Source organism: Hyla sarda, chromosome 10 (assembly GCF_029499605.1).
Source record: "Hyla sarda isolate aHylSar1 chromosome 10, aHylSar1.hap1, whole genome shotgun sequence".
NCBI classification, from domain to species: domain Eukaryota; kingdom Metazoa; phylum Chordata; class Amphibia; order Anura; family Hylidae; genus Hyla; species Hyla sarda.
In genome coordinates, this window is record NC_079198.1 from 18,347,456 (window position 1) to 18,367,884 (window position 20,429).

At 46.0% G+C, this 20,429-nt stretch overlaps 1 protein-coding gene across 1 annotated transcript in view; it reads right to left on the bottom strand.

The window, feature by feature from the left end:
- The window catches only part of LOC130294074 (carcinoembryonic antigen-related cell adhesion molecule 20-like), a 63,633-nt gene that overhangs the window by 14,085 nt on the left and 29,119 nt on the right, over positions 1–20,429 (bottom strand). Inside the window, exons 3-6 of the mRNA XM_056543482.1 lie at positions 12,560–12,829; positions 9,514–9,771; positions 7,590–7,716; positions 4,373–4,416 (exon numbers count right to left, since the gene is read on the bottom strand). Coding sequence (XP_056399457.1) covers positions 4,373–4,416; positions 7,590–7,716; positions 9,514–9,771; positions 12,560–12,829 — 699 coding nt within the window. The remainder of the gene's footprint in view (positions 1–4,372; positions 4,417–7,589; positions 7,717–9,513; positions 9,772–12,559; positions 12,830–20,429) is intronic.

Consider the following 20,429-nt stretch of genomic DNA (forward strand, 5'->3'; position numbering starts at 1 on the left):
AAGGGGTACTCCGGTGGAAAACGTTTTTTTTTTTTTTTTTTTTTATCAACTGGTGCCAGAACTTTAAACAGATTAATAGATTGATAAATTAAGTACCCGTTACTCTAAACTTATAGAGACACGGTAAAAACTTAAAGGGGTACTCCGGTGAAAACCTTTTTTCTTTTAAATCAACTGGTGGCAGAAAGTTAAACATATTTGTAAATGACTTCTATTAAAAAATCTTAATCCTTCCAGTACTTATTAGCTGCTGAATGCTACAGAGGAAATTCCTTTCTTTTTGGAACACTGATGACATCACGAGCACAGTGCTCTCTGCTGACATCTCTGTCCATTTTAGCAACCGTGCATAGCAGATGTATGCTAAGGGCAGCATGGTTGCTCAGCGGTTAGCACTGCTGCCTTGCAGTGCTGGGGACTTGGGTTCAAATCCCACTAAGGACAACAATAAATGAAGCGTTATTATTACAATGACGTCAGCAGAGAGAACTGTGCTCGTGATGTCATCATAGAGAATTCCAAAAAGAAAAGAATTTCCCCTGTAGTATTCAGCAGCTAATAAGTATAGAAAGGATTAAGATTTTTTTAATAGAAGTAATTTACAAATATGTTTAACTTTCTGCCACCAGTTGATTTAAAAGAAAAAAGGTTTTCACCGGAGTACCCCTTTAAGGAGTTAAAGAGGGCTTGTAGGGGGAGTGTTTTTTAAATAATTTTATTTTTAAACGTGTTGTTTTTTTAAATTAAATTTACTTTACTTTCTTAGTAGCGGAAGCTGTCTTATAGACAGAATTCATTACTAAGCCAGGGCTTAGTGTTACCCTCAAAAACAGCTAGCGCTAACTCCCAATTATTACCCCGGTACCCACCGCCAAAGGGGTGCCGGGAAGAGCCGATACCAATAGGCCTGGAGCGTCAAAAACGCTCCTGGGCCAAGGCGGTAACAGGCTGGCATTATTTAGGCTGGGGAGGGCCAGTAACAATGGTCCTCGCCCACCCTGGTAACGTCAGGCTGTTGCTGCTTGGTTGGTATCTGGCTGAGAATGAAAATATGGGGAACCACACACGTTTTTTGGGGAAAAAAAAAACGTGTCCCCATATTTTCATTCTATTTAGGAACAGTGAGACCATGATGGAAGTTGTAGGTTAGCAACAGCTGGAGGCACCCCTTTTCTAAACTACAACCTCCATGATGGGAATTGTAGTTTAGAAAAAGCTGGAGGCACCTTGGTGTTACAATGCCAGCCGCATCTAACACCAGCCCGCTAGCTGTTGCAAGACTACAACTCCCAGCATACCCTTACAGTGAGGACATGCTGGGAGATGTAGTTGCAACTCTTGGGCGGGTGGTTGATACAGGCCGGTGGCCGGGGCCACCGAGCCGGCCGGCTCCCAGAAATATGAAACTACACTGTAATTTCATATTTCCTGGGCGGTGCCGTGACTGGCCGATTGGCCCCGGCCAATCATGGCACCGCCCGGGAAATATGAAACTACAGTGTACTCTCATATTTCTGGGTGCCGGCCGGCTCCGCTGCCCTGGCCACCGGCCTTTATCAAGCACCCACCACAACTACAACTCCCAGCATGTCCTCACTGTAAGGGCATGCTGGGAGTTGTAGTCTTGCAACAGGTAGTGTGGGTTCAAGATGAACAGTGGCGCTGGGGCAAGAAGAGCAGCGGCAGCAGGGTGAGATGAGCTTCAGTGGCAGGGGGAGAAGTGCGGCAGCCGGGCGGAGATGAGCGGCGGCGGGGTGGTGGGGATGAGCTGCAGCAGGGGGGGGGGGGGAGATGTGCAGCTGTGGTGGAGATGAGCGGCGGCGGCGGGTGGAGATGAGCGGCGGCGGGGGGAGATGAGCGGCGGCCGGGGGGAGATAAGCGGCGGCCAGGGCGGAGATGAACATCGGTGGGTGGTGTGGAGATGAGCAGCGGCGGGGGGAGATGTGCGGCGGTGGTGGAGATGAGCAGCGGTGGGAGGAGATGAGCGGCGGCGGGGGGAGATGAGCGGTGGCAGGGGGGAGATGAGCGGCGGCCGGGGGGAAATGAGCGGCGGCGGCCGGGGGGGGAGTTGATCGGCGGCGGGGGGAGATGAGCGGCGGCCGGGGGGAGATGAGTGGCGGTGGCCGGGGGGGGGAGTTGAGCGGCGGCTGGGGGGTGTTGAGTGGCGGCCGGGGGAGATGAGCGGCGGAGGGGCCCCGGGCTCCTTTATGCAGCTGTGATTTCATATTTACCGCCAGAGCAGTGATCTCGTCTTCTGGCAGGAAATATGAAATCCCGCTCTCCAAAGCGAGTTATGGGAGCCAGGTCCGGGCTGTCTTACATTTACATTGCTTTGGAGGCAGTTGGGACTTTTTGTGCGACTTTTGTAAGCAAAAAAAAAGAGCTCTAAATCCCTTGATAAATGTATTTGCTTTAAAGATGTGATCAGCCGATATACAAATGTTTGCCTGTTCGTTGGCTGATCGATTTACCTAGAAGTCAGGGCTAAATGAGCCCACTTGATGCCCCTTGTAATAAGGTCCTATAGATAAATGCTTAATAGTAACAAAAAATTTAAAAAAATTTTTTTTTAAACAGACGCTCTCTTCATGAAGGCAGAATACTAACTATCCCAAATAATCCACTGGTTTGGTGGTATGACATATCTTCTTTCTTCTAGAAATGAGCTGGTTTGCATGTGACACATCATTGTGCCTGATACACTAACCCAGCAGTGTGGTTCCCCTTTCGGAGTATTCACTTTTTTTAAATTTACATTTTGGGAGCTAAAATGCTTAAAGTGTATTTCCTTCCTTTGTGTAGGAAGTGAATAGTTAACTGTCCTTACAGCAGCTTCCTGCAGGTCAGAGTTCAATATGACCTTATAAATCAGCAAACAAGGGAAACACCATGATCAACATCTGAGGTGGGGGATGGGGGGTCTTGTTTGTCCTCTCCTTTCACTTGAAATTTTCAATTAAAGTGCTTCGTGGGGGGGGGGGGGGGGGGGGGGGACGACAGATTGTTCTTATATTTAGCTAGGGGCAAGTTAAACATAAAAAAGGCATACTCACCTACCTTGTTCCCTGGCAGCTGCTGTTCTGATGGCTCCCGATCCCCACTTCTCCGTGCAGCTTCCTGGTTCCGGTCACATGTCATCCCTGCAGGAACTGCTCAGCCAACCACTGGCCCTAGTGGTGTCCCACCAAGGATAGGGATCAGCTGAGCGGCTAGTTCTTGCGGGAATGACAAGTTACGGGAACGAGACATCAGTGAATGGTAGGATCGGAGTAGGTGAGTATGACTTATTTTTTATGCTTTATGTGCCCTTAGCTGAATAAAAAGAAGTCTGTTCCTAGACAATCCCTTTAAAGGTTTACTCTGCCGAAAAAACATCTTATCCCCTATCCAAAGGATAGGGGATAAGATGTTTGATCTCGGGGGTCCCACCACTGGGGACCCCCGCGATCTCCGGGCCAGCAGCAGCGACCGGAAAACGGACGCTTGGAGCTTCTGTGTTCATGACGTCACGCTACACCCCCTCCATTCATGTCTATGGGAGGGGGCGTGACGGCTACGTAGTAGCCGTCACGCCTCCTCCCATAGGCATGAATGGAGGGGGCGTGGCGGCTGTAGTCGCCAGTCATCCGGCATGGAGCAGAGTTCACTCTGTATACGGATGACTAGGGTGCGTGGCGGCTCCAGTCACCAGTCATCTGGCATGGAGCAAAGTTCGCTCCGTCTACGAATGACTAGCGGGACCGCCGCGATCAGACATCTTATCCCCTATCCATTGGATAGGGGATACGTTTTTTTCCGCTGAGTACCCCTTTAAGCCACTGAGCCAAAATAGTAAAATTTCTAACTGCCTCCCCCCCAATTTACCATGTACCATTAATAATACTGGGGTCTTCTTATATGAAGAGCGACCTTTGTGCCTCCTCAGGTGCTGCCTTGGGCCTGGTAAGATTGATACCTCTTTACTCTTTATAGCTACACCCCTGACAATCACTATATAGGGGAAAGCTTCAAATCCCATCCACTAGTTCCAGTCTTCCAGTATTTGTACAATCTTGGTTAGAGTATGGTGTCATTTCGGAGACAGCATTTGGGAGATAAAGTGTTTCTCCATAATATCTGTATAGACTCAACAAACTTTCGGTCTCATGAACACATCTGTGTTGTAAGGATCAATAATATAGGGCCAATAGACACTGCACCTCCGTCTCTTTATATGTAACATGTCTCGATTCTGTGTTTTGGAGGTATTTTTTCTACTGGGAAATACGCAGAGTCACCCCGCAGTGGTCGTGGCGTGCTCATGGGTCAATTACGTGGTCATGGCTATTGGCTCTTTAGATTTGAAGTCAACTATAATTTTTATCAAACTTACCATTCCGGGATGAGTCTTTTAACGTTGAATTTGTGTCACTTAAGCTGAAATAAAAAAAAAAAAGCAGAATGTTCATTGTTGAATGAGGAGGGAACCAGATAACAGAGAAACACTGAAAAAGCTGCAAACCTTAAAATCGAGTTCAACCTTTTTAAACCTTTTAAAATGTAAAAAGATGGAGCATAGAGAATGTAGGTAGGTCATCAATTCATTGTACTCCCTGGGACCAAGTGCCTGTTATCAGTTTTGCAGGGTAGCTGTAGTTGCCTGTGATTTTGGCAGCTGCCATTTTTGTGTATTTTATAGTGTTAGTGGATCTACTGGCCTCGGACCTGTTGGATTGTGTTCTTTATTGCCCTTCCTTGTCTGCTGTTTCTGTATGGATGTGACCTCCTGACTAGTTAACCTCTGGACAGAACTGTTAATATTACTTCCTGTCAATTTTGGCCCTATGAGCCCTCCTGGTAGTGGCCAGGTTAGACACCTACATTTATTACCTTTGCAGCCATTTTTTATTAGTGTCAATGCTCCATCTCACAGCTCTACATATGCAGTTGGGCCCCTGGCAGCCAAGTCTATTCGATTTGCAGAAGACTTTAGTTAAGTCAGATGGGTAGGTGTGAACTTTTGACTGCTTGTTTTTGATCCAAAGGTCTATCCACACGCTGGAATTTCCACCAGCAGGATTCTGCCTCAAATAAAGGCCCAATACATTTCTATGGGGTTCTGTACTCCCGTTGACACTTCGGAATTTCCGAATTTAAACTCCGAAGTGTCAACGGGATAGTGGAATCCTATCCTATCCTGATATACAGCTCCAAGGCCAATCAGGAGACAGCATAGGGGTAAGTCTAAGCTGCAGAAAAGACCTGTTTTTTTTCCTGTGTCCAGTTGGAGCCTACAGATTCCAGCAATGTCACTGCAGAACGAGCCCATAAAAGCTATCACATTATAATACAAAGCAAGCAGAGCAAAGCATTGAACAGTGGGCTGACCTCAGGACAAAGTTTTTGTATCCGATATTCCAACCTAACAGGAATCCTTACCAAACAACCATAACAACCAGGTTGATGCATACCTAAGCTGTGCTCTTTCTCTGACAGACAACACGAGCCCAGACCCTATAGACTTCTGGGTCACCAGAAAAGACCATTGGCCAGAACTTGCTCAGTTCGCCATGGGTGTTCTGTCTTGTCCGCTCTACAGTGTAACATCAGAGAGAGTGTTCAGCGCAGAAGGTGGCATCCAAACCCCTAAGCAAACAAGAATGTTTGCCAGCAACATGGAAAAACTCACGTTTGTTCAAATGAATCAGGCATGGATCAGTGAAAAATGTAAACCTCCTGTGCCAGATGCCACTGATTGGACAGTACTACCGCCGCCCCTTTTGTACGTTGGCTATAATAACTCCCATTAGTTCACCACTGCCTACTGTCTTGTCCGCTGGCTACTAAAACTCCCACCACACCACCACCTCCTGCTGTATGCTGGATACTACTCTTCAACAATTCCACAACTGCTTGTTGCTGCTGTTGCTGCAACCAACAAAGCTTACACATACACAACACATACAAAAAGCTATTCCTTCATCACTATTTATGGACCAAAGCATGAGCATCAAAGCAACAAGCCCTACAGTCCCCGACATGGACGATGGTGGCACTGTTGGCTCTTACTGCTGCTAGAAAAAGTCTATAGCCTATTAAATAGGAATGGGCATTTTTTTTTTTTATTAAATACAGTTGTATTATAATAGTATATTAATTTCTTAGTGTGGTAGATTAAAATAAAAACTTTTTTTCCCCCTGGAATAACCCTAAAGCTTACAGTACCATGCAGCGCTTACACAGCATGTTTCACACTGCGCAAAATGTGCTGTGCATAAGCTGCATATTCTCTGATCAACATACACACTGGTCTATCCGGCGGCAGTCCTGTGTGTATAGTGAAAAATTAGAGGGCGGGGACGCGTGCCGGCATGACTGTGACACACGGCCCTGCCCCCAAACCTCACTGAACACACGTGTGGTGTCCCAGCACAAGTGGCTGTCCCGTGGTTGTGGACTGACGCGGGCAGCCTGCCATCACCAAGTGTTGGGCCCACTAGCGTTCATTTATGATATCAGTTATGTGAATATAACATTTTATTTTTTTTATTTATTATTTTATTATGATTCCATGTATGTAAGTGCCTTTAAAAATGTGAGCAGTGAACCCCATGTGAACATGTGAGCCAATGAGACCCCAAAAGTATTCCTCTGTATAGTGAGGTGCAGGGAAGGATTTAGTCAGTCTATAGTTTGTTCTAGTTCTACCAAGACTCCTGAGCAACAGCTAAGCTCAGGTGTGCTGTCTGTTCTAAGCAGAGGCCTACTTCATGTTGAAGTTTACTACTGGTCATCCTACAAGTGTCACTCACAGGACGATTACATGTCCCTGCAGAATAGTCTACAGTGCCTTGGAAGGACCCTAGTTACCAGAGTCACAAATTCTGCAATTCTGTCCGGTGAAAAGCACCACAAGTCTCAGAACAGCAACAAGGCTCTCAAGGGGTATGCTGCACTCTCACACTAAGGCCAGCTGTTTGTGTTATACGAACTTCACAATCTCAGTAAAAGCAGGTAACCATAACCTTATGTCGGTGTGTTTATTTGCTCATCGTGTCTGGCCCAGGAAGACTACTTCCCACCTTCGGACCATGGATCGGATAAACGGTACCCTGGCGTCACGAAGGGATTAAGGTATGTCCACCACCACCCAGTGGCCGCCACACATGGGGCTTCTGCCAGGTAGCCCTTTGTGTATGCCCATCACAGAACACTGTATTTCCGGCTGCGCTGTACATTTTGCGAAGCGTGAAATACGTGGGACCGTACCCTTACAGTCATATGACGAGTGCTGGACACTACATTTTGTGTTCTTGTTGGAATGTAGTGTAGATTCTAATCACCATCCATACCAAGCCCCACACACTTAGTTAACACCGTACATGCCGGTCAATGTTTTTGACACTAATGTGCATAATCGTAGGACAAGGCTGGACAAGGCCAGAACACAGACAGATGTTGTACTGGGGAAACTAGGAATAGAGGTTCTGTAGATATCGGGACTGTAACATCAAGCATTTTAATGCTCCCTCTATTCACCTACAATAAAATATCTATCATGTAGCATTTGTACCACCTGCTACGCGTTCTGTTGCATGCTGTCAGCTTACCTTTTGCGCCGTTTGTGTAAGATGAGCAGATAAATTATTGCTGCAATAAGAATCAACAAGAGCACGACAGCCACCACAATTCCGATGATCATTGCGCTACCCTTGTCTTTTGGTAATTCTATATATTCTGCAAAAAAAATAAAAAATCGGGGGACATTGTTATAAATCAGTAAAATTTAACACAAAATGTGTAAGGCATAGCAACACTATGTTCCCCCATACACTTCATCATGTGGTTTAGAAATTTTCCACCTACATTGTTGTACTACAGTAGTGGTCTCCACACTGCAGCCCTCCAGATGTTGCAGCCAGGCATGCTGGGAGTTATAGTTTTGCAACATCTAGAGGGCCACAATGTGGAGACCCCTGAGCTGCCAAAAAGTGACACACTCATCTTCTGCTGCAAAGGAGCTGCCAAAAAGTGACACACTCATCTTCTGCTGCGAAGGAGCTGCCAAAAAGTGACACACTCATCTTCTGCTGCAAAGGAGCTGCCAAAAAGTGACACACTCATCTTCTGCTGCTACGTTGACTCCACTGATCTCATTTATCATGCTGTGGTAACCTTTTTCTTTGGGACACATTGGGATACTCTATGGGGGAGATTTATCAAAACCCGTGTAAAAGGAAAAGTTGACCAGTTACCCATAGCAACCAATCAGATCGCTTCTTTCACTTTTTAAAAAGGCCTCTAAATGATAAAATATGCAAGCTGATTGGTTGCTATGGGCAACTGGTCTACTTTTCGATAAATCTCCCCCTATATTTCCCCTCTTGATCAGAACTCTTTCATTCTATTCACATTATAATATACCTCCTGACTCAGTGGGAGATAAGATCCCACATTTTAGGGATTTTAGGGATGTTTTGAGGACTGAAATTTTTGGGGGAGATTTATGAAAACCTGTGTAAAGGAAGAGTGGTGCAGTTGCCCATAGCAACCAATCAGCTTGTTTCTTTCATTTTTAAAAAGGCCTCTGAAAAATGAAAGAAGCCATCTGATTGGTTGCTATGGGCAACTGGCCAACTTGTCCTCTGCACAGGTTTTGATAAATCTCTCCCTTTGTGTTTATCTCTGCTGTGAATGTCCATAATGACAGCCCTATCATTATATGGAAAGCAGCACGATACCCTAATAGAGTTATACAAGGGGGGTACAATTCCACCAGCTATCATACTCAGCCAATAGGCAAAAAGGATCATGTGCTGCAGTCGGCAACTTAAAGGGGTACTCCACTGGGAAAAAAAAAAGTCTAAATCAACTGGTGCCAGAAAGTTAAACAGATTTCTAAATGACTTCTATTTAGAAATCTTAATCCTTCCAGTACTTATCAGCTGCTGTTATGCTCTACAGGAAGTTCTTTTTTTTTTAAATCTTTTTTCCGTCTGACCACAGTTCTCTCTGCTGACACCTCTGTTCCAAGTCAGGAACTGTCCACTGCAGGATCGGTTTGCTATGGGGATTTGATCCTACTATAGACAGTTCCTAAAATGGACAGAGGTGTCAGCAGAGAGCACTGTGGTCAGACAGAAGGGAAATTCGAAAGGAAAAGAACTTCCTCTGTAGTATACAGCAGCTGATAGGTACTGGAAGGTAGTTTTTTTGAGTAATTTACAAATCTGTTAAACTTTCTGGCACCAGTTGATTTAAAATATTTTTTTTCCAGTGGAGTACCCCTTTCAGTGTCCTGTAGTCAGGGGTGACTATAGCCCCTCTTCTGATGGAGGTGAACTATAGAATGGCTTTCATCCCATATATACATGTCTTTTTTTAGGATAGTGTTTAGGATAACACTTCTAACCAAGCAACCCCCCCCCCCCACCCCCCTCCATTGGTGAGGCGCCAAAGCTGTGTTTAAGTGCTCAAGGTGACGGTACCCACATAGTATAGTATATACTAATACTAAATGTAGAATATATTTACCTTCAGTCACATTCACGTATATAGAGACAGAAGCCGTGCGGGCAGTCACTGTGTTCTTCACTATACACCAGTACAGGCCTTCATTCTCATTTATAGCACTACTAATACTATATTTGTTCGTTTTTTCCTCTAGGACAGTGTTATTGTGTTTCCACTGATATTCAGGAGTCGGGAAAGAATCAGCAGAACATGATAAAGTGATGGAAGAACCCGGCCTCACATAGGACGACCCTTCTATTTTCACATAGTCTGGTCCATCTACAAAGAGAAGAGAAGAAATCAAGAAAAATCAAGATCAACTAAAATATCAGGCAGAATCTTCATTCCTGAAGGGCTACCATTTTTATTATACAGTGGTCCCTCAAGTTACAATATTAATTGGTTCCGGGACGACCATTTGTATGTTGAAACCATTGTATGTTGAGACCAGGACTCTATGGAAACCTGGTAATTGGTTCTGAAGCCACCAAAATGTCATCCAAAAATAGGAAAAAGTGAGAATTAAAGATGAATAAGTAGATAACTAATAGAGATAAAGCAAATCCTTACATATAAAAGTAATAAAGATCTGCTGGGAGCTGTAATCACTGTCTATGTCAGTGTTTCCCAAGCAGGGAGACTCCAGCTGTTGCAAAACTACAACTCCCAGCATGCCCGGACAGCCGTTGGCTGTCCGGGCATGCTGGGAGTTGTAGTTTTGCAACAGCTGGGGCCACCCTGCTTGGGAAACACTGGTCTATGTAGAGGACAGGAGCTTCTTCAGGGTCCTGTACAGTACATGCAATGTCCTAAAAAAGTAACATGGAGCCGCCCTGGGAGTTGTAGTTTTGCAACAGCTGGGGGCACCCTGCTTGGGAAACACTGGTCTATGTAGAGGACAGGAGCTTCTTTGGGGTCCTGTACAGTACATGCAATGTCCTAAAAAAGTAACATGGAGCCGCCCTCACCTGGTGTCCAAAGGAGCAGCTAACCCTGGTACAGGTAAAGTGTATACAGAACCTGTAGTACCTCCCTGTACTGTAGGGGGTGCTACCAGACACCAGTCAGTGCATACACTTCAGTAATACAGGGGTTTTACCAGTGAATGCCCATTTTGAGTGGTCGGTTCTTCCAGCCATTGACACGTTTCACAGATCTGGACTGTCTGTACATTGTATGTTGAGTCTGGTTTCAACTTACGGTGGTCCAGAAAAGACCATTGTATGTTGAAACTATTGTATGTTGAGGCCATTGTAAGTTGAGGGATCACTGTATTCTTAAGAACTAAGTTGACATGGTGCTGGATTTTTGCCACTGGACCTTTTTTTGTTCTCTGAGAGATAGGACCATGCCAGAGCTGTCTGGCTGTGGTTTACCCCTCCCCATAGAGATTAATTTTCAACGTGATGGGTTTACATTAAGGTTCCCAAACACATTAGACAGAATTCATTATGTGGTGGCCCAGTACGGGAGGTGTTACCCCGTACCCTTGCTGCCCTGTCCGGCAGCCTCCTTCAGTGTCCCCTGGGCTCCATTGTACCTCCCTGTACATATGTTCTGCATTGTAATGTATTATAAAATGTCTTGTTGCTTTAAGAGTTGTACCATGTGATAGGTCATGTGATTGTTACCCAGGAGGTATCAGTGACCAGGTGACCCCAAGAGTGACCTATGGGCTCCCTGCTAGTCTCCCACATATAAGCCCTGGGAGGAGCTAGCTTCTCTCTCTTTGGAGATAAGTCTTTGCTGAGGTCAGTCGTGCCTAGTGTGTGTGTCCAGAGTGTTGGAGGCCTCAAAGTCAAGTCCTGCAGCCACCATCAAGTCAAGTAAGCTACAGTCACCGCAGCATTCTGAACACAGGAGCCTGGAGGTTCTGTGTAAGTGTTGTCACGCCATGCCTCCTCCATTCATGTCTATGGGCGGGGATGTGATGGCTAGCTCCAGGCTTCTACGTTCAGAACGCTGCGGTGTCGGCTACGAGATGTCGGGGGTGTAGTCCCAGCGGCCAGACTTCCCTTGATCCTTGATCTGACATCTTATCTCCTATACTTTGAATAAGATGTCTAGGGATATTCTACCCCTTTAAAGGGGTACTCCCGTGGGAAAACTTTTTTTTTTTTTTTTATCAACTGGTGCCAGAAAGTTAAACAGATTTGTAAATTACTTCTAATAAAAAATCTTAATCCTTCCAGTACTTTTTAGGGGCTGTATACTACAGAGGAAATGTTTTTCTTTTTGGATTTCTCTTATGTCACGACCACAGTGCTCTCTGCCGACCTCTGCTGTCCATTTTAAGAATTGTCCAGAGCAGCATATGTTTGCTATGGGGATTTTTTTTCCTGCTCTGGACAGTTCCTAAAATGGTCAGCAGAGAGCAGTGTGGTCGTGACATAAGAGAAATCCAAAAAGAAAAACATTTCCTCTGTAGTATACAGCCCCTAAAAAGTACTAGAAGGATTAAGATTTTTTAATAGAAGTGATTTACACATCTGTTTAACTTTCTGGCACCAGTTGATCTAAAAAAATAAAATAAAAAAAGTTTTCCACAGAAGTACCCCTTTAAGGTTTATTTTGAGTTGACACCGAAAGACCAAGTGGACTTTACTAGGTGAAAGATTTTCATTAAATCTCACTTTGCCAGTCAAGAGATAACAGATATAATACCCAATGGTATTGTTCTGGAGTCCCGAGTGCCTTCTCATGTTATTATATCCAGTCTCTTACTGGCCGGCAAAACACAAACCACAAAATTCCCACAAACCCCATTATGTCTCTCTCGTTTATGGGTTTTATTGCTTGGCTCCCTTTCGTTGTTCTTTTCTTTTGTTTAGTTTCATGTAAAAAAAAATTGAAAACAGTAACATTTATTTATAATGGTGAAAATTTCTTTAAAAAAATTAGAATAACCTTTGGACATTTGTATCTATTATCTAATATAAAAATCCAATAGTGTGAGAAGAAAACTGCAGCACTCATCCGGACCACTATCTTTATGATGAGTGCACTGCTAGGTCCTTTCTGACGCCATTGCGCTATTGGGAGGTACTACAAAAACATGGTTACTCACAGGCCACAGTGACTTTGTAGGGATCACTGGAATCCTTACTGACAAGGTTCTGAGCCTCACACTGGTATTCTCCTGCGTCTTCTCGTTTTATACCGGAGAAGGTCAGAGTCTTGTTATTTCCAGATAACTTGGTGTTGGTGGAGATGCTGCCGCCACGTCTGCTCCATCTTATCATAATGGCCTGTGAGGTGTCACAGGTTAGGGTTAATGTTTCATTTTCTTTGGGTTGGTTGGAGGGTGCTGCTGTCATTTTAGGTTTAGTGACCGGCTCTGTAAATTAAGCAACAAAAACATAGTGAACAGCTCAATAATAAGGTACATATAAAGTTTGCTTTAGCCCTAATCGGGTATCATGGCAAAAAAAACACAATATATGGCATCATAATTTATAATATTGTACACTGTGTGATAGACTGGTTAAAGAAAACCTGTCAGGTCCCTAAGGGCCTCAGGCACTGACTCCAGGACCTGATAGATGTGATAAAGATTTAAAAAAAAAGTAATAGGAAATACAAGTTAGATACTTAAAGGGGTACTCCGTTGGAAACATCTTCTCCCCTACCCTGCGAACTCCAGGCTGGCAGAGGTGGCTTCCGTGTTCGCGATGTCACGTCACGCCCCTTCCATTCATGGCTAGTACGTAGACGTCCTGCCTCCTCCCATAGAAGTCAATGGAGGGGGCGTGGCGGCTTGCATCACCAGTCATCGAGCGCGGAGCAGAGTTCGCTCTATGCACCAAATGACAGGGGTGCCAGCCCGGAGTTTTCCTTTGAATAGGGGATAAGATGTTTCCATCGGAGTACCCCTTTAAATGTGTTGCCTGATAATGAAACCTTTTTCCAACTTCTAACATATGAACATATACTAGTAAAAGAAAGTTAGTTTATTTCTTTTCCATGGTATTTCATGCTTTTCTTCTGATTCCAATGAATACTGTCTGCTTTGTTGTTTTCATTAGCTCAACTTCCTGTCTAACGTACATCCTGCAATGGACTTCCTGTCTGGTCAGGACACTCTAGCCAGGAATTCAGCCAACTCTATCTCCCACTGACTACATCTTCTTGACTATAACTCCTCCCACATAGTGAGAATGAGATAGAATTGGCTGAATTCCTGGCCAAAGTTTCCTGACCAGACCAGAAGTCCATATACAGGATGTACACCAGACAGACTGCAATACAATGTTGAATGATAGAAAGATCCCTTACAAAGTCCCCAAGTAAGGGTACGTTCAGACGTACAGGATCTGCTACATATTTTTGCTGCATATATTCTGCAGCTGATTTTCTACCCATTGAAGTTCATAGATTGCAAAATCAGCAGCACAAAATATGCAGCAGATCCTGTATGTGTGAACGTACTCTTAGACTAAAACTGTAAAAAAAAAAAAATATATATATATATATATATATATATATATATATATATATTATTTTTTTTTTTTTTTTAATAAACTACAAAAAATAACATGCAGCATTTGGCACCACCACATGCAGACATTTTTAAACCAATTTAAATATAATGTTATTTATTCTGTACGGTGAATGCCATAGATGCTAAAAAAAACTAAAAACAAAGCCATAATTATATTTTTTAGTTACCTTACATCCCAGAAAACAGAATATAAAGTGATCCAAGAATCCCATCTACCTAAAAATGGTACCATCCAAAATCTTGTCCTCACAAAGCCCCCAAAAAGGGAAAAGTTATAGGAGTCATAATATGGCGTTGCAGAGCAATAAAAAATGATTGATATTTTTTTTCAGTCTAACTTTTGTTCCGCAATATACTGGTATTTGCCCTAATTTACTAAGAGTGTTGTGTAGGTTTCTTTGTGGGTTTTAATTCCCTACAATTTATTTTCCACAGTATTTACTAAGGTTTCCCTACATTTTCCTCTTTCCCTACATTTTGCTGTTTTTACACCTGCTCTGATCTGTCTGGTTTTCCTCACCTGAAATCCACCACATTTTATGTGGAAACCTTAGTAAATATGTTGGGTTTTTGTGAAAATGTTGGGAACATGCCCCTTTTTGGAGGCCACGACCCCTTTTCCCGGCGGTTACGCCCCTTTTTCTGGTTTTCTTTGCAAAATGGAGAGTTAGTTTGGTTTTTTTCAATTCTGGCGCAAATTCTGGTGCAAAATCTGGCGCAGACAGAATTTCTGGTGCAATGCAACAGAATCTGGCGCACAACCCGACAATCGCGAATCGCATCCCAAGTCACTCACCTGTCCCGGTCCCCGGCTGTCATGTTCTGGCGCGCGCGGCTCCGCTCTCTAGGGCGCGCGCGCGCCAGCTCTCTGAGATTTAAAGGGCCAGTGCACCAATGATTGGTGTCTGGCCCAATCAGCTTAATTAGCTTCCACCTGCTCCCTGGCTATATTACCTCACTTCCCCTGCACTTCCTTGCCGGATCTTGTTGCCTTAGTGCCTTGAGAAAGCTACTACTGTGTTTACCCATACTGTGTTTCTGACCTCCTGCTATTTCTATAGACTACGAACCTTGCCGCCTGCCCCGACCTTCTGCTACGTCTGACCTTGCTTCTGCCTAGTCCTTCTGTCCCACGCCTTCTCAGCAGTCAGCGAGGTTGAGCCGTTGCCGGTGGATACGACCTGGTTGCTACCGCCGCAGCAAGACCATCCCGCTTTGCGGCGGTCTCTGGTGAAAACCAGTAGCAACCCTAGAACCGGTCCACCGACACGGTCCACGCCAATCCCTCGCTGACACAGAGGATCCACATCCAGCTAGCCGAATCGTGACAATCTAATTGTCAGTCATCAAGTCAGTCAAGTCTACTGTCTATTCAACATGGCCTGCAATATAGTCTGTCAAGTGTCTGCAGGTCCCACAAAGCTGCGAGGTTCCCCTGTGTCACTGGCCACCTCTCTGGGATATTGGCTGAACTGTATAGACTGGACCATCTGCTACCTCGGTAAAAGCTACTGTTACCCTTAACCTGGCCTTGGACTCTTTATTGCCCCTGCCTGATTTAGGATTAGCGGTACTACCTTCAGGTAGTTATACAGTGATCCCTCAACTTACAATGGCCTCAACATACAATAGTTTCAACATACAATGGTCTTTTCTGGACCATTGTAACTTGAAACCAGACTCAACATACAATGTACAGACCGTCCAGACCTGGAGGAACTGACCAATTAGAATGGGCATTCACGGGTAAACCTCCTCTATTACTGAAGTGCATGTACTGACTGGTGTCTGGTAGCGCCCCCTACAGTACAGGGAGGAACTACAAGTTCTGTACTACTCCTTACCTGTGCCAGGGTTAGATGCTCCTTTTGGACACCAAGTAATGGTGGCTCCATGGTGACTCCGGGCATGCTGGGAGTTGTTGTTTTGCAAATGCTGGAGGGACCCTGGTTGGGAAACAATGGTTTATGTAGAGGACAGGAGCTTCTTCAGGGTCCTGTACAGTACACAAAGTACTGTACAGGACCCTGAAGAAGCTCCTGTCCTCTACATAAACCATTGTTTCCCAACCAGGGTACCTCCAGCATTTGCAAAACTACAACTCCCAGCATGCCCGGACAGCCAACGGCTGTCCGGGCATGCTGGGAGTTGTAGTTTTGCAACAGCTGGAGGCACCCTGGTGGGGAAACACTGACATAGACAGTGATTTACAGCTCCCAGCAGCTCCTTCTTACTTTTATATGTAAGGATTTGCTTTATCTATATTAGTTATCTACTTATTTCTCTTTAATCCTCACTTTTTTTTCTTCCTATTTTTGGATGACATTTTGGGGCTTTAGAACCAATTACCAGGTTTCCATAGAGTTCTGGTCTCAACATACAATGGTTTCAACATGCAATGGTCGTCCCGGAACCGATTAATATTGTAACTTGAGGGACCACTGTATAGGAAAACCATGCCCTGGCATCACGAACACGAAGGGGTTAATACCATCTACCCCTTGGGCACTAACATCTGCCCCGAATCTATCTCACTACACCCGTGGCTCACCTATCAATGTGATGAGGCAAAAATGTGAGCCATCAGGGTAAACTTTGTATGGGGGCCAATCTATGCTCAACAAATGACCCATTAAATACCTCCCTCCACCTCTAAACCTAAAAGAAATATTCCATTATGGAATAATATAAGAAATTCTGAAACAGAATACATTCGGTGCCATCTTGCCAGCTTTATAATTAGAGATGAGCGAACTTACAGCAAATTCGATTCGTCACGAACTTCTCGGCTCGGCAGTTGATGACTTATCCTGCGTAAATTAGTTCAGCTTTCCGGTGCTCCGGTGGGCTGGAAAAGGTGGATACATTCCTAGGAAAGAGTCTCCTAGGACTGTATCCACCTTTTCCAGCCCACCGGAGCACCGGAAAGCTGAACTAATTTATGCAGGAAAAGTCATCAACTGCCGAGCCGAGAAGTTCGTGACGAATCGTATTTGCTGTAAGTTCGCTCATCTCTATTTATAATAGAAAACCATTATCCGTCCACCCCTGTCATTCATAGCCTTACTATATCATCAGGCTTATCCTTCATACACCCACTCCTACACCCCATCGCCTCTCCCCCGAATCACTCAGATCTATGTATGACAGCACGTCTCATATCCTACGTATATCGAGAACCATCACAAACAGAACTGTCAGAGAGGACCTGCTGTTCTGTGTGAGATCACGGGTGGGAGCAGTGTCCTCCGCCTTCTGTCTCTGATAGAGCTTCCAACATGGACCACAGAAGGCACTGTCATGTATAGTGAAGGCAAAAGGGATGAAAGAGGGAAAGCCTGAGAACTAATGAAGCTGTGAATGACATGGGGGAGGGGCACGATGCTGGAAGGCTGCGATATGTCACAATGTGGACTGTCAGCCCCTTGGCCAGTCGACCCATTCCCGAGAACAGACAAGATTACTAAATGTAAAGCGTACCTCTCATCAAAAAAAACTTTTGATATATTATAGATTAATGTATGCAGAATAACTTTACAATTGCATGTTATTAAAAAATATGCTTCTTTCTATTTAATTTTCCACTTTGAAGAAATGACCACTAGGGGTCTCCCTACCAGTCCTGGCAGCAAGCATTTCAGACTCATGCTAGAGTCCTAAACACTACGAGCTGCCAGTCTGCTTTGTTCACAAAGGAGAACACTCAGAGCTGCCAGCCTGCTTTGTTCACAGCCTGTTTGGCTGTGAACAAAGCAGGCTGGCAGCTCTGAGTGTTTAGGACTCCAGCATGAGTCAGAAATGCTTGCTGACAGGACTGATCGGGAAAAATACAATAGAAATGTTACGCCGAGCGCTCCGGGTCCCCGCTCCTCCCCGGAGCGCTCGCAACATCCTCGCTACTGCAGCGCCCCGGTCAGATCTACTGACCGGGTGCGCTGCGATACCGCCCCCAGCCGGGATGCGATTCGCGATGCGGGTGGCGCCCGCACGCAATGCGCACCCCGGCTCCCGTACCTGACTCGCTCTCCGTCGGTCCTGTCCCGGCGCGCGCGGCCCCGCTCCCTAGGGCGCGCGCGCGCCGGGTCTCTGCGATTTAAAGGGCCACTGCGCCACTGATTGGCGCAGTTGGTCTAATTAGTGTGTTCACCTGTGCACTCCCTATGTATACCTCACTTCCCCTGCACTCCCTCGCCGGATCTTGTTGCCATTGTGCCAGTGAAAGCGTTTCCCAGTGTGTTCCTAGCCTGTGTTCCAGACCTCCTGCCGTTGCCCCTGACTACGATCCTTGCTGCCTGCCCCGACCTTCTGCTTCGTCCGACCTTGCTCTTGTCTACTCCCTTGTACCGCGCCTATCTTCAGCAGTCAGAGAGGTTGAGCCGTTGCTAGTGGATACGACCTGGTTACTACCGCCGCTGCAAGACCATCCCGCTTTGCGGCGGGCTCTGGTGAATACCAGTAGTAACTTAGAACCGGTCCACTAGCACGGTCCACGCCAATCCCTCTCTGGCACAGAGGATCCACCTCCTGCCAGCCGAATCGTGACAGTAGATCCGGCCATGGATCCCGCTGAAGTTCCACTGCCAGTTGTCGCCGACCTCACCACGGTGGTCGCCCAGCAGTCGCAACAGATAGCGCAACAAGGCCACCAGCTGTCTCAACTGACCGTGATGCTACAGCAGCTACTACCACAGCTTCAGCAATCATCTCCTCCGCCAGCTCCTGCACCTCCTCCGCAGCGAGTGGCCGCTTCCGGCCTACGACTATCCTTGCCGGATAAATTTGATGGGGACTCTAAGTTTTGCCGTGGCTTTCTTTCGCAATGTTCCCTGCACTTGGAGATGATGTCGGACCAGTTTCCTACTGAAAGGTCTAAGGTGGCTTTCGTAGTTAGCCTTCTGTCTGGGAAAGCTCTGTTATGGGCCACACCGCTCTGGGACCGCAATGACCCCGTCACTGCCTCTGTACACTCCTTCTTCTCGGAAATTCGAAGTGTCTTTGAGGAACCTGCCCGAGCCTCTTCTGCTGAGACTGCCCTGCTGAACCTGGTCCAGGGTAATTCTTCCGTTGGCGAGTACGCCATCCAATTCCGTACTCTTGCTTCCGAATTATCCTGGAATAATGAGGCCCTCTGCGCGACCTTTAAAAAAGGCCTATCCAGCAACATTAAAGATGTTCTGGCCGCACGAGAAATTCCTGCTAACCTGCATGAACTCATTCATCTAGCCACTCGCATTGACATGCGTTTTTCCAAAAGGCGTCAGGAGCTCCGCCAGGATATGGACTTTGTTCGCACGAGGCGTTTTTTCTCCCCGGCTCCTCTCTCCTCTGGTCCTCTGCAATCCGTTCCTGTGCCTCCCGCCGTGGAGGCTATGCAAGTTGACCGGTCTCGCTTGACACCTCAAGAGAGGACACGACGCCGCATGGAGAATCTTTGCCTGTACTGTGCCGGTACCGAACACTTCCTGAAGGATTGTCCTATCCGTCCTCCCCGCCTGGAAAGACGTACGCTGACTCCGCACAAAGGTGAGACAGTTCTTGATGTCAACTCTGCTTCTCCACGCCTTACTGTGCCTGTGCGGATATCTGCCTCTACCTTCTCCTTCTCTACTATGGCCTTCTTGGATTCCGGATCTGCAGGAAATTTTATTTTGGCCTCTCTCATCAACAGGTTCAACATCCCGGTGACCAGTCTCGCCAGACCCCTCTACATCAATTGTGTTAACAATGAAAGATTGGACTGTACCGTGCGTTACCGCACAGAGCCCCTCCTAATGTGCATCGGACCTCATCACGAAAAGATTGAGTTTTTGGTCCTCTCCAATTGCACTTCCGAAATTCTCCTTGGACTACCGTGGCTTCAACGCCATTCCCCAACCCTTGATTGGTCCACAGGAGAGATCAAGAGCTGGGGTACTTCTTGTTTCAAGGACTGTCTTAAACCGGTTCCCAGTACTCCCTGCCGTGACCCTGTGGGTCCCCCTGTAACCGGTCTCCCTAAGGCTTATATGGACTATGCTGACGTATTTTGCAAAAAACAAGCTGAGACTTTACCTCCTCACAGGCCTTATGACTGTCCTATTGACCTCCTCCCGGGCACTACTCCACCCCGGGGCAGAATTTATCCTCTGTCCGCCCCAGAGACTCTTGCTATGTCTGAATACATCCAGGAAAATTTAAAAAAGGGGTTTATCCGCAAATCCTCCTCTCCTGCCGGAGCTGGATTTTTCTTTGTGTCCAAAAAAGATGGCTCCCTACGTCCTTGCATTGATTACCGCGGACTTAATAAAATCACGGTAAAGAACCGCTACCCCCTACCTCTTATCTCAGAACTCTTTGATCGCCTTCAAGGTGCCCACATATTTACCAAACTGGACTTAAGAGGTGCTTATAATCTCATCCGCATCAGGGAGGGGGACAAATGGAAAACTGCATTTAA